Genomic DNA, 15,365 nt, shown 5'->3' with positions numbered 1-15,365 from the left:
GTCTGTGCTAACCGAACTTTGATTGGTCCTTTTTGGCAATAATTTAACAATTTATAATGTCTGTACAATCCTGACAATGGCAAAGCCACTCGGATTCAAAAAACAAAACCTACAATGCTTACCTAAACCTTCAGTGCTAGAGTTTTACAGCCTTGCAAGTGCTAGTATATCCTTGAGGAAATGCAAATCTGGTTTTCCCTGCGGTGCTGCTATAAAAACCCTTTACTGTTCTAGGATACTATTATCTTGCAAATAAATCTCACTGCTTCAGTTTTATACAGAAAATAAATGGACAAGTGGATGGATTCTGCTTGAAACGCTATTCATTCAAGAAATATCTTTTCCTGCACTTTTCATCTGCACATATTTCCTTCTGTCTGTGGAGGTCAGGAGCAGCAGTGCACTCTAGTTTAGAGGAAACAATGAAACTCAGATCAAACAAGCCTATTTAGAGCAGTGTAAAAAGACCGAAAAATAAGTCTTTCTACCTGCTTCTTAAAGTGACAGCTCAGTGTGGAGGGGCTGATGACTCATACTGCAGTGATAAGCAGTTCATTGAAGCGTGACAGTGGAGAGCATCCATCTGCGTGTCACAGGCATGTCCTGCTGCCATCGCTGAAGAGCTGGGGCTGAGCTGTCTGTGCCAGACATCTCATCACTTGGTGATGATGGAAGTCTTTGCCAGATCACCCCATGACATGTACGCGAGACCAAAGCCAAAGCATCCCAACAATGGGTTCAGCCAAAACACAGAATACATGACAACCATCATTATAGCATCTCTGTCAGGCCACTTTCTATCTCTGGCCCCTGCTTTGGCTCATCAGACAGACACGATCATATGATGCCAACTAGCCCTCGGAGCAGCAGACAACAAGCATCCCAGTGCAACCCTTCAGCACATACTGAGATACTGTTACACATATCTTCGTCATTGTTCTCTAAATAGATGTGCAATATGCTACATCATAACATTTGGCATAAATTACACTCTCTTGAAAAGCTAGGTATCATTCTCACATACAATGCCGTTCAAACGTTTGGGGTCAGTCAGGTTGTTGTTGTTGTTTTTTAATTGAATACCTCTATTCAGAAAGGATAGTTGATCAAAACAATTTAGTAAAAGGTTATTTTGAAATAATAAAATAATTAGTTTGTATGTCTTTGTTTTATTAAAATATATATTATGTTTTTTTTTCTTCCGTGATAGTAATTTCTGTCATTTTCAGCATCACTTTTAGTAAATTAAATGTTAAATGTGTTAAATTATTCAATTTGTGCAAATTATTCAACAGAAATGTTTTATTAGTAAACTCTAAACTGTGATATATTTATACTAATGTTGTGATTTGCTGCTTGGGAAACTTTTTATTATTAGCACAGATGCAAATTGTGGCACTGCTTAATGGAGCGTGGGAAGGCAATACAGTGTCTTTTTTCAATTACTGCCTTGCAGATCCTTCAGTATACTTGCTTTTATTACTAGTCACAAGAAAAACGCTTCTTTAGAAACTCAGTCTATTGTTCTGTTAAACGAACTGTTGTCTTGAAAGTAGAGAGCAAACTGGATAGAAGCAGCACAAACGGTGTGGATGGTCCAGATTCACAGCAAGATGATTAATAGCCTATATAAGCTCACACAGGTGATCAGAGACCCTGGGCATCTTTCTTCTGGTGTTTTAGAAAAGTCTCTTTAACGTCTTTCTTTTAACGTCATCTCTTAAGTTCTAACCTTGACCTTAATTGTCTGCCGTCTTTAGTGTCTTAAGGATTATTCCGCAGGTGCAATAACGGTTTATGATTCGTTGAACAATCATGAAAAACATGTTTTTTTTTACATATTTAATTTGAACATACTGTCACGCTGTTCTCGGAACAAGGAGCGAGGAGACACGGAGATATCCAATAGCAAGGTTTATTCAATCCAAAACACGAAACGAGGAGCTACGGATTTGATGAACAATACAGGACATGGAAGACGGGGAGACACAGGGCTTAAGAACACAGGGAAATCAACAAGGAAGAACAGAAACAGGAGTGGAGAAATTAAACACAGGGCTAGGGATCAGGAGACTCGGCAGGCCATGGCGGGACAGGGGACTCAGGAGGCCATGGCGGATCAGGAGACTCAGGAGGCCACGGCGGATCCAGGGACTCGGGAGGCCATGGCGGGACTGGAGACTCGGGAGGCCACGGCCTTATTTTTTCGGGTAGCCAAGACGGGGAAAGGGGTTCTGTGGCCTTGGCCCTCGGGTCACTTGGGGGCACTCTGGAGGCGCAGACACTAGAGGGCGCTCTGGAGGAACAGGCTCTGTGGGGCACTTGGACGGCGCGGGCTCTTGAGGGCGCTCTAGAGGAGCGGACACCCGGGGGCGCTCGGGCGGCGCGGAGCTGGACGGAACCAGCGGAGACGCAGTAGAGCTGGACGGGACCAGCGGAGACGCAGGAGAGCTGGACGGGACCAGCGGAGACGCAGGAGAGCTGGACGGGACCAGCGGAGATGCAGGAGAGCACCTGCGAGGAGCAGGCACTGGAGGGCACTTGCAAGCAGCAGGCACCGGAGGGTGCTGTCGAGGCGCAGGCACCAGAGGACACTTGTCCATATCGGGTGGGCTTGCCACACATTCTCGTAAGCTGAATGTTGAAAGCTGAAGGAGAGCTGGAAAGCTTGAAGCAGAGCTGGACGGGACCAGCGGAGATGCAGGAGAGCACCTGCGAGGAGCAGGCACTGGAGGGCACTTGCAAGCAGGAGAGCTGGAAAGGAGAGCTGGAAAGCTGAAGGAGAGCTGGACGGGACCAGCGGAGACGCAGGAGAGCACCTGCGAGGAGCAGGCACTGGAGGGCACTTGTAAGCAGCAGGCACCGGAGGGTGCTGTCGAGGCGCAGGCACCAGAGGACACTTGTCCATATCGGGTGGGCTTGCCACACATTCTCGTATGGCAGGCCTGCCTTATCTTCGGCAGGCGGGTTTGCCATATTCTTGGGCGACAGGCTCATTGGAGCCGCGAACGAGGACGGGCTGGCTCCGGCTCGGGCCCGGATGTCTCCCAGACACCGGTATATCCCTTCTCTCCAGGTCAATCCAGCGGTGTCTGGGAGGTTGATGGGGCAGTAGAAACCGGCCCCAAGCCGGAACAGATGGAGAATGGCCACGTTATGTAGCTCCGAACTCCTGGCGAGCACGTAGAACTCCTCGGCGTACTCCACTAATGGCAATTCACGGAGTATAAGGGCACGGAGGCGGGCGGCGAACTCCATCGCCGCAGAGGGGGAAAAAAAGGCAGGAACAAACAAAAAACTATTAAAAAACGGAAAACAAAACGGGGGAGGAGAAGCACCGCTTACTGTTTCGGTCCTGTATTATGTCACGCTGTTCTCGGAGCAAGGAGCGAGGAGACACGGAGATATCCAATAGCAAGGTTTATTGAATCCAAAACAAGGAACGAGGAGCTAGGGATTTGACGAACAATACCGGATATGGGAGACAGGGAGACACAGGGCTTAAGAACACAGGGGCTGTATCCGAAATCGCCCCCTATACCCTCAAATAGTGCACTATTTGAGGGGACAGCCATTTTAAGTGGTGTTCGAAATCATAGTGGATGTTCTCGAGTGCACTCATTCAATCCCACAATGCACCGCAAAAACGAGTGTACAAGCGACGTACACTCAACGGCTAGAGAATCCCCAGAATGCACTGAGAGAGTCGCGCGCCGAATGAATTCCCGCGTCTCACCAGAAGATGGCGCCCGCAGCTGAATCATCCATTCATTAATTTTAGAAGCGCTCGTCCACGGCGTAATACAACACAGGTACAAATTAATTGTAAATTGACTATTAGGGTTTATACATCATTTCCGTGACTGAGTTCTAGATAAATCCTCCAATCTTACTATTGGAGCTGCCCGTATCAAATTATTATTTAACAGGAAGCAAACTATACAAAAGCGGCAGTCCTTCCGGTGCACTGAGTGTCCGAATTCACTCACTCGTTTTCATTCACTCCTTCAAGTGAACTATATGAGTGGACTAATGTAGGGAATAGTGAATAGGGTATAGGGGGCGATTTCGGATACAGCCAGGGAAATCAACGAGGAAGAACAGAAACAGGTGTGGAGAAATTAAACATAGGGCTAGGGACTAATGAACTAATGATTACAGGGAACGAGGACAGGAACAGGAAGGCCAAATATGGACACGAGAGGCATGGAAACAGGAGACACAGTCTGACACATACAGTATCCTGTAAAAGGGACATTTCTTTTTTGCTGAGTTTATATGAGAAATGAGAAGTAGCCTATACATGATGACAATGACACCTGTGAGAAACTTCAGCTGAATATCGTAATACACTGACCGCTAGAATGCACAGATGAATGCATGCTTGGTTTTAAAAAATGTCAACACTAAAATAAATACAATTCAAAAACATAAACATGTCACTGATTCCTAACTGAACTAAAAACTTTATGCAGATTCATTATAAAGAAGACGTGCAAATCATAATCTTGAGTGAGATCTTGGAGGTGCAGCTTCTGGCAGACTGCCACAGCACCATAAAAATGAGCCATGAACATATTTCACCTTGGAATGTTTATAGCATTCTTGAATTACATAAACATATTGATTTACACATTGGCAGCTAACAGTGTGCCGCTTTCTGTTTCTGCCACCATTACGCATCAGAGCAGCAATGTGTGAGCATGCAGATCTCAGTGGCTTCCAGACCTGTGACCTGCTGGGAGACTTATCTAACCATACAAGCAGGCAACACTCAAACACATACATCAGCCTAATTAGACACTGATGAATTGAGTTTGGATACCACGTCAAGCAAGGAGAGTCTCCTGCTTATGCAATGGTCGCATTGTCAGCACTGACAAGTTAAAGCTATCGTTTATGTTTTTGCAGCGCTGGAAGGCTCTCTGAAATGATGACTGTACATTAGGAATAGTTCGCTCAAAAATGAAAATTTACTCACCCTCAGGCCATCCAAGATGTAGATGAATTTGTTTCTTCATTAGTACAGATTTGAAGAAATTTAGCATTGCGTTACTTGCTCATCAATGGATTCTCTGCAGTGAATGGGAACCATCACAATAATCCACACATAATCCACAAGCTGTATGTTTATAATAAACAAATCCATAATTACAATGTTTTTAACTTTAAACTGTTGATTACAGCTAAAATAAAAGGTCTCTATTTATAACACTTCTATTTCCGGTGAAAACACCACCTCGTCAAAATCAGGAGAGAAATATACGCAGATCAAACATCATATACAAGCTGGGGGGAAAAAGTCCAAAACTATTCTAAACAAATATGTCCAAAATAAATTTTGATGTGAGAGGACAACAGGGGTATTTCAATGGATGGACTGATGGACTGGAGTCGTGTGGATAACTTGTGGATTATTGTAATGTTTTTATCAGCTGCTTGGACTCTCATTCTGACGGCACCCATTCACTGCAGAGGATCCACTGATGAGCAAGTGATGTAATGCTACATTTATCCAAATCTGCTCTGATGAACAAACAAACTCAACTACATCTTGGATGACCTGAGGGTGAGTAAACGTTCAGCTAATTTTAATTTTTGGGTAAACTGTTCCTTTAAATGATTTGTCTTGTTTGAACTATTCAGAGTTAAAGTTCTTGGAAAATCCTAATGCCAAAATTTGAGCAATAGTGATACTTTGGAAATACCACAAATAATAATGTAACCTCTCGGCACTCTGCTAAGCACAGTAACATATTGCAAGCACTTCAAAGACTTTGGAGGGGCTTCAGAGGATATAGATGGGAAACTTGGGACAGGCTTTTGTCCATCCTGTCGTCTGTTTTTCAGTCTCACCGAATTTTACAGCTGGTGGTTGAGTCCTCTGGGAGCGTCCACTGGCGAGCAGCCAGGTGTTCAGGAGTCGGCCTGCTGCGACCGATGACAGACATGCTGGGACCGTGGAGAGTGGCTCAGTTGGTGCCATTAAAGCCACTGTGTGTCATGCTGTCCCTTTAAAGTCATGCCAACTCTCAACATTTGCTTGTGTAATCTTTAAAAAAAACCACATGTTTAAGCATACATCTGATATCGCAACCATAAAAAACAACAGAAATAATGCAGTCAAACTTTACAAAAAACAAACAATCATAGCGCAAATCATGGTTTCCCTAAAACCAGAGGCAATGTTGGTTGATAATAATGTTATTCAAGCCATACAGCTTAACCTTACATCTACCCTTAAACCAAACCCTAATATCTGATTGGTTGATATCCCCATGTGCTTCTCCAAAAGACGTTTCTGACCATTTCCTCACCACAAACACTCACTCCCTCTGAGATCTCTCAAATCTCAGGCATTCTTGAGGAACGGAGAGTATGAAAGGTATTTTTTAAAGAATGAATATACTAAACCACAACTATTTAATAATAATATTCCAGTTATAAAGTCAGTTTATTGTTATTTTTCTGTTGAGTTATTATTAATAAACAACTTGGAGATAATTTTAAACACTACACTGGATATAACCTTCTTGAGTTTCTCTCAAAATATTGGCATCAGCTGGTGTGATGAATAACTTTTATTTTTGTAGTAGTAGTAGTAGTAAATATTTTTAAATGGGCACTAAACAATTCTGTTTTATATTTTTCTTTCTGAAAAAAAAAAAACATGATGCAACAGCATCAGCCTTTGCTGTTTCTATTTCTCTGGTAAATGTCAGAGTTTGAGGTAAATTTGTTGATACCTTTAATTGTAAGACAGTACTGGTCATGTGATCTTAACATGGTGCCTTGTTAAGCCTTTTTCTAAAGAGCACATAAAAAAACATCTGTTTTTATTAATTATAAATAAAAAAAATCTCAATATTTAGACTAAATTTTACTTGTATTTTTTGCAAGCAACATATAAACTATTACTTCATTGTATTACAGTTGATGTTTTACCAGCACTCTTTACCAGCACCCAAAAACTAAAATTCTGTTATCAGTTACTCAGCCTCATGTACAGGTTTGTAATGACATGAGGGTGAATAAATAATAACATACTTTTCTTTTTTGAGTGAACTGTCCCTTTAATTATACTGTAATGCTGAATGGCTACAGTCAATGGTTAAATATTAAAGGGAAAAAACTATTTTATAGAGACAATGCTGGCCTTCAATCATACAAAAGATGCCATTAAAGAAATATTAAAAATATGCTGTCTTCATGTTGTTTGTACATTGTACATTTGAAGATTGAATGTGAAATTATTGCAATATAAATGTATAAACTTTGCGTTTGCCAGAGATAAACAAACCAGGGCAACTGAAACTGAAGCTAAAGTGTGAGTCAACTGCTGCTACTCCGTGTTCAATATACAGCAACTAAATACAAGACACACAGTACACGTTTTTAAGTGTTTTTCTTCCTCAAGACTGCATTTACACTTATTCAAAATAATCTGCACTTATAGGAAAATGTAACGTTAGCATCTTGCTAAATATCGACCATTCATACATGATATTCATGCATACATGAATAGCGACGTGATACATTTATGATCATATGACCGTAATCTTATTGCGTGCTTTTTAGACTTACTTTATTAAGCATTTAAAACATTTGCACTGTGAATTATGTGCAGAAACAGATAGAAAGTCCATAACAAATCGGCTATGGTTTGGCAAAATATATAACCGCCTAATATTCAGTAGTATATATAATGACAACACGGAAAAGAAAGAAATCATTGTCACCTCAATCCGATCAGACCGATGGTGAACCTCTGAAGAGACGCGATCAGTGTCAATCTGACACGAACCCTGTGGATCAGCATCTCAGCCCTTATTTCTCAATGAGAGAGTCCGTCAGACTGAGTCACAGCTTCTTCAGTCAGCCCTGCACTGATCTGGCAAAGGCCTTTCTCGGCAAGGTAAGATGACTCTGATTTCATATGAAAAGAATTCAGAAATCAGATGTTCCCAAAGTGTCAGGCATTGTTACTGTTGACCATAACTAAAACTGTTACATGTTTTCGTTAAAGCACCAAAATTACTCAAACTGAAATAATAATAATAAATAAATAAATAAACTTAAATAAAAATAAATGGATATGTTCACCCCAAAAATGAAACAGGTAGCCATTGAAAAAATACTTTGTAACTCAATCTCAATGGCTACCATCAACTGTTTTGTTACAGTACCAACATTCTTAAAAATACTGGTAATGAAAATAGAAGGGAAAAAAACTCATACAGGCTTTAATGAACACTAATATGGTCATTCTGTGTCAAATCAACCTAATTTCAGAAATTTCCCTGGCTCAAATATTTGTTTTTGCTAATATTTTTTCTGAAAAAAGATAGCCCAAATATTAAATGTCATAGATGAATATTTATTAAGTTATCCACTTTTTTTGTAGAGGAGGGGTCAAAATGACCATTTTCACCTGAGATTCAGAGCCAAATTACAGGGGGTTAAAAATGACTTCAGAAAGATGGCAGCATCACAGTATTATTTTTTACACAGAGATTAGTTGGTCTGTTAGTAAAATATGTTGACTTCAGAAATCTTTGTTGCATTATGTGCCAATGGTGACCATTCAAAAATGGGGAAAGAGCACTTTTCAAGTTTCTCCAAAGTTTGCATGCCTGTAACTCAAAAAGCATTAAAAATATCTTAATGCCCTTTTAGATATCAGGTCTTAACACACTTTACTTTTGGCTTCTTCATTTTTAAGGCCCTATATGGTTCGGTTCCAGAGATATTGGAATTTAAATATGGCTCCAAGAGTAAATTGTTAAAATGTACATTTTCACAGGTCAAAAACAAAATGTGGGTGAATTTTCAAAAATACGATTCTTCTTTTCTTTGGAAGAGGAATGTCTGAAGAACAAATAATGTTGAAACTAAAGATATATCTCGTTTAGTTCTGTCAAAGCAGCTGCATTGAAAATACCATAAATATTCTTTTTCCAAAGTTTGCGTGCATTTAACTCAAGTATTTAAAATATTGCAATATGATTTTATATTCTAGTTCTTAATAATTTTTGCTTTTAGAATCTAGATTTTAAAGGCCCTACATCATTCAGTTCCAGAGATATGGGGCATCACAATGAGGCTCCATTTTCAGATGGTTGAATATGACCTATTTTAGTGGCTGAAAAGCAAATGTTATTCACTTTGTATACAGCTGATACTTATTGTATTTAAAGCGGAATGTCTGAAGAATAAGTAATGTTGAAAATAGGAAGGCATCTTGTTTCCTTCTCAAAATAATATGCACAGAAAATACTTGTCGGAGTGCTAAAAATGCACTGAAATGGTCAAGCTGAGGGACATTATCTTTCTCTCAGTAGTCTATTCATAAGATTCTATTTTTGAATCCGTTTCAGGGATATTTGGAACAAGTGATTTTGTTCATTTTAACAGCTTCTGAAGCAACCACACTGCAAAAAATGCTTTCTTACTTAGATTTTTGGGCTTGTTTTCAGCCAAAATATCTAAAAAATGTTAAATCAAGAAGGATTTTCTAGAAAAAAAGGTATTGTTTTCAGAAAAAACTAGTCAAACTTAAGTGAGTTTTCGCTTGAAACAAGCAAAATAATCTGCCAGTGGGGTAAAAAAAAAAAATCTTATGTCAAACACAAAACAAGATATTTTTTCTTACCCCACTGGCAGATTATTTAGCTCGTTTCAAGCAAAAATTCACTTACATTTAAACATTTAAGGTCTCTCACACTTATTAACACTGAACTAATAACACTGGGTAATACTATACCCCAGGTAAATGCAATCCTGGGTAATCTTATTTTACATTTAACACTAGAGTTAACAATTAATCCTAGTCATTCATAATCTGACGTGTCACACTGTACATTCCTAAATCTTGGGTTACTCTTATGCCAGCAGTGATGACTAGATAAACACAAAACCACATTTGGAGTGAAAATGGGTAGGATATGACAATTTGGACATAGGGCTACACCAGGATGTAGGATTAAACCATGAAAATTAAAAATGAACCCCCGAGAAAACCCCCCAGAAAAAAAAATTTCTTAGGAACAAGAATCTAAATTCATATTACGATAACTTTAATACATCTTGAGTTACAGGCACACACATTTTGGAAAAATAATATTTATGACGCTCAAGCAGGTATGTCCTATACAGTTGTTTTGATAGAGGGAAACAAGATGCATTGCTAGTTTCAACATTACTTATTCTTCAGACTTTCTGCTTTAAACACACAAGTTTCAGCTGTATACAAAGTGTACAACCAACATTTGGTTTTTAACAATTGACTCCTGAAGCCATATTAAAGGTGCACTGTGTAATATTTACAACGATCTATTGACAGAAATGCAATATAATATACATACCTATGTTTTCAGAGGTGTATAAAGATCTCACTTAATGAACCGTTGAACTGGATCATCAAAGGTCAGCAGCAAAGACATTGGTTAATAAAATGGGATTAGATATATTTGTGTTATTTAACATGTATAATTATTGCAGGTTTGCATCACATTCTGAGTTTGCATTTCACTGTTTTAATTCATTTTGATGAATACTAAATCTGTTTTTTTGCGAGTGAGATGAATTAATGCACGTTCACATTTAGTCTAGAACTACAGTTCACACAGCGCACACAACGCCTCTGTACTTCCGATTTCTCGGACATGGGGACAGGAGACTTGTCAGTCAATAAATGGGAAAACAAAGTAACTGGCATTACTTTTTTGAAAAAGTAACTCAGATATTTTCTAGTAAATTAAAAAGTAACTTGTTACTTTACTAGTTACTTGAAAAAAAGTAATTGATTACGTAGCTCGTGCTACATGTAATGCGTTACTCCCAACACTGGTCACCATTGGCACATAATGCAACAAAGATTGCTAAAATGAACAGATTTTACTGACAGACCTACCAATTTTTTGTAAAAATAACCTTATGATGCTGCCATCTTTCTGAAGGAATTTTTACCCCCTGTAATTTGGCTCTGAATCTCAGGTGAACATTGCCATTTTGACCCCCCCCCTCTACACCAGCGCTCTCTCCACCCTCAATACCACGACTGAGGTACCCTTGAGCAAGGCACCGAACCCCCAATTGCTCCCCGGGCGCCGCAGCATGGCTGCCCACTGCTCCGGGTGTGTGTTCACGGTGTGTGTGTGTGTGTGTGTGTGTGTGTGTGTGCATTTGTTCACTACTCACTGCTGTGTGTGTGCACTTGGATGGGTTAAACGCAGAGCACCAATTTCGAGTATGGGTCACCATACTTGACAATACGTCACAACTTTACTTTGACTTTACAAAATAGTGGATTACTCAGTAAATATTCGTCCATGAATTTAATATTGTGGCTTTCATCACGATACATGTCTTTCTTCAGAAAAAATATTATCAAAATCCAAAATTTGAACCGGAGACCTCTGGTTGAGTTGCCACAGAATGACCCAATAGTATATAAATAGTACTCAAAATAACACTGGTGCCAGGGGTGTAAGTGCCATTTTTGGGGTAACTAAAGGGGAATGCATCCCCCAAATATTCAGATTAGTGTTTTATTTATTTTCTGGCAGATATTAAAACTTTTACCCTTATATTACCCTATATATAATCATAGTCAATATTCTTGTAAACAATTTTGCAATAATTTATAGAAGCACACATATGCAACAATAAAACGCTTTATTTTTAAAAATGGCATTTGAATTAGACACTAAACAGGGTTAAAGCCTTAAAAATGAGTATTTGTGACTTGGGGATGCAGAGTAGATCATGGGGATGCAGTTGAGACACAAATTACACCTTTCTTGGCAATAATTCCTGCATAATTTGTTTAACGAATGGTTAAAAATAGCATAATTTTCAATGAAGGATGTCTTTGAAGGAAAGGGTTAAGAGTGTAATCCAAAGCCTGTCAAAACTGTCTGCTGTCAAAACACAGAAGAAAAAAAGAGCACAAATCCTGTAAAATATTATTGAAATCATGAAGTAACACCCAGAAATGAGTAACACTCCAAACACATACTCACTGCTTGGCAAGAAAGTCAGTGTTCAGAAGCCCAGTACTGACTTAATGGAAGAAAATGTTTCTTTAATGCCACAAAATTGTTGAAGCTAGTGTAGTAATGCTTATAAAATGTGCTAATGTGTTGCTTTTAGATATAAAGTTGTCAATCACTTTGGCTTCTAGGCTCCCTATTTTGAATGTAGTGTAGCCATGCTACATTGATTTATTCAGCAGTGTGAACACGTGAAATACATCTTAACCTCATGGAACCGCTTGAATGGCGGAGTTACACGTAGGAAGTCTTTGAATCCAGAGCACAGAATAGACTCGAACGGACACAGAGAGGCCTAATTTGCATTTGAATGAGGTTTAAAATGGAAAGAAGGCTGCTGAAAACATTAAGGCTATACTGAAATACCAGAAAATTAGACACACTGTTACATGACAGTGCAGAGTTTCAGTTAACCAGCACAAAATATGCCCTTGTTTGTTTTGAGTTTACCACTGTATAAATAGAAAGGGTGTAAGGAGAAGCATGAAAAGCCATTATCATGTCTTAAGGGTATCCGGTCTGACTCATAATAGGTTGTTTGGTGTGACCAAGCACTTGTCCAGCGTGACAGTCTGCAGCCAGCATGGAGAAGGTGACACTTGTGGCTTTCACACTCTGTTGAGCTCATTACACAAACACAGTTCACAGCGGACTTGTGTTCGCTCAAGCTCCCTGCACGACTGGTTGTAGCATCTTTTAAGCAGCCGTTTAATGAATAAGTGGACCAGATGAACCCACTTTGAATAAACAAAGACTTTAGAGCCTGGATGGGACCCATTTGCATTCTGCTCTTTTAATGGCAGCTTTATCTTCTTCATTTGAGCCATAAATAAAATAAGAGTGTTATAATTTTGGGTGGTAGTCTAGATTTTTACATTTGAAAGAAATATTAGTGGTGCTTGTCTGTGCTAAAGTTGTTGCAAAGATGCTTGTGTTTCAAGGTATTTTAGCACATTGTGATAGTGGTTTCTAGGGTGGTTTGTTATCTAATTGAAAACACCTGTCAAGTTCTTCACTTTCCCTTAATGTTGATTTAATATGGTTCTGAAGATTGCATTTGATGACTCTAAAATATCATGTAATATATTTTTCTTTCACCTTGAATATATTTGAACATTATAAACATTTTACACACACACACACATTATATATACACATACATATATATATATACATATATATATATATATATATATATATATATATATATATATATATATATATATATACACACACACACACACACACACACACATATATATATATATATATATATGTGTATATGTATATATAATGTATATATGTATATATAATGTGTGTGTGTGTGTATATATACACATGTACACACAAACATATACCTACATATGCATATTACATCCCCCCCCCCTGAACAGTGAAAATATTTTATGCAAAATTATGATTGTTTCAGTAAGAGTTTTTATTTTAAGAAATTAATGGTGACAGTAGTCATTTATAATGTTAATGTAACTATTTCTATTTGAAATAAATGCTTTTCTTTTAAAGTTTCTATTAATCAAAGAATCCTGAAAAAAATTATCAGCTTTTTCACAAAAATACTAAGCAGCACAACTGTTTTCAGCATTGATAAGAAGAAGAAGTGTTTATTGAGCAGCAAATCAGCAACATTAGAATGATTTCTGAAGGATCATGTGACACTGAAGACTGGAGTAATTAATAAATTCCTGTGGTTACAACGCTGAATTTTCAGTACCACATTTGAACATTTAGTAAAATAGAAAACTGTTACTATTAATTGCAATAATATTTTGTAATTTTACTGCTTTTACGACCAAATAAATGCAGCCTTAAAGACTCCTTTCAAAAACAAAATCTTACTGACCCCAAACATTTGAACAGTAGTGTATGTAATTTTCCGTGATTTATCAACTGCCAAAAACAATCATAAATCCAATAGCCTAGAAAAACAATAGCACATTGATTTGCAATATCATTAGCAAGCACCACCAGCTACTAACATTTGTCCTCTAATGATTATCAGTGAATATAATTTATCGACACATTTGCACCACCTGCTGGATGCAAGACCCCCGTACAGCCTCAGGATGTGGGGAGTTTTGGAAAGAGTGTGACATGTTGTTTCTGTGTGTATTAGGTGTTGGTGAGGAAGCTAACTGATGGCACTGAGCTCAGAGGAAGGGTTGTGGAAACCGAAGCATATTTGGGTGGGGAGGACAAGGCATCACACTCAGCAGGAGGAAAACGCACGGAGAGAAACACTGCCATGTTCATGGAGCCTGGGACCATCTACGTCTATCCCATCTACCTCTGCATGAATGTCTCCAGCCAAGGTGAGGCTCCAAAAACCGCTATAATTGACCACACGTACATATTAGGAATAGCACTTTATAGAGATGGAGCCGGAAGGCTGTAACCACAGATCCCTCACCGCTAGTTATGCAAGAAACAAGTGTTTTGCTGCTGTTTTGCTTCTCTCCAACTGTTTCTCATTATAAGTAAATTTGGCACATTGCATAAACCTAGAGAAAGGTTGGAGTGAATGCACACAGACACAAGCCAACAGGAAGGAGACGGCATGGAGCCTCACTAACTACTATACGGCCGTTTCTCAATACCAAGTTCGCAGAGTCTGGACTTCCGTCCTTTCGAGTTTGGACTTGCCAAGTTCGACTCAGAAGAACGAACTCTCGAGGACGGGAGGACGAACTGAATTCTGGGTTATGGCCCGTATCAAGTCCGCACAAGTCACCTCTCGATGCATCCTCGGTAAAAGGGGCGGATCAAGAACACATCCGGGGATTTGAACTGGACTTGGCTAGATGTGAACTTTGAATTGGAACAGTACTTGGCAGCGACTGATGACGTTTCACCATTGCACAAGAACACAAGTACAGACAAGTACGCATATTGAGAAACGGCCTAAGTGTGTGCAGGGGAAGGGGCGGCGGTGCTTTTGCGCTCGCTGGAGCCTCTGAGTGGTCAGGAGGTCATGAGGGGTCTGCGAGCAGCCAAAATCCGTAAGGAAAAAGAGCTCTGCAAAGGCCCGTCCAAGATGTGTCAAGCACTAGATATACAGCGCTGCTTCGACCGCACTCACCGCAGGGATCTGGCCACTGATACCGAGGTGTGGCTTGAGAGGGACCCAGAACGAGAGATTGTTTGCGCTGGAGAGATGGTGTCAGCGCCCCGGATAGGAGTCCAGTCTCATGGCGAATGGGCAACCAAACCGCTTCGCTTCTACTTGAGAGGACACCCGTGTGTGAGCGTGCTAAACAGAGATGCAGAGCACCAGATGTAATCCGGATGGAAAGG

The 15,365-nt window shown here is 39.5% G+C and overlaps 1 protein-coding gene across 1 annotated transcript; it reads left to right on the top strand.

Annotated features, from left to right (window-relative positions):
* Window positions 1-7,705: 7,705 nt before the first annotated feature.
* LOC306858416 (DNA-3-methyladenine glycosylase-like) lies at window positions 7,706-15,351 on the top strand (the record flags this gene model as incomplete). The annotated part of the gene is made up of 3 exons (XM_079398957.1): window positions 7,706-7,915; window positions 14,188-14,383; window positions 14,987-15,351. The coding sequence occupies 3 exons, from the start codon at window positions 7,706-7,708 to the stop codon at window positions 15,349-15,351; spliced, it is 771 nt and encodes a 256-aa protein (XP_079255083.1).
* Window positions 15,352-15,365: the final 14 nt, after the last annotated feature.

The sequence above is a fragment of the Barbus barbus genome (assembly GCF_936440315.1).
Source record: "Barbus barbus genome assembly, chromosome: 3".
Lineage (NCBI taxonomy): Eukaryota > Metazoa > Chordata > Actinopteri > Cypriniformes > Cyprinidae > Barbus > Barbus barbus.
This window is presented reverse-complemented; position numbering and strand designations above follow the sequence as displayed.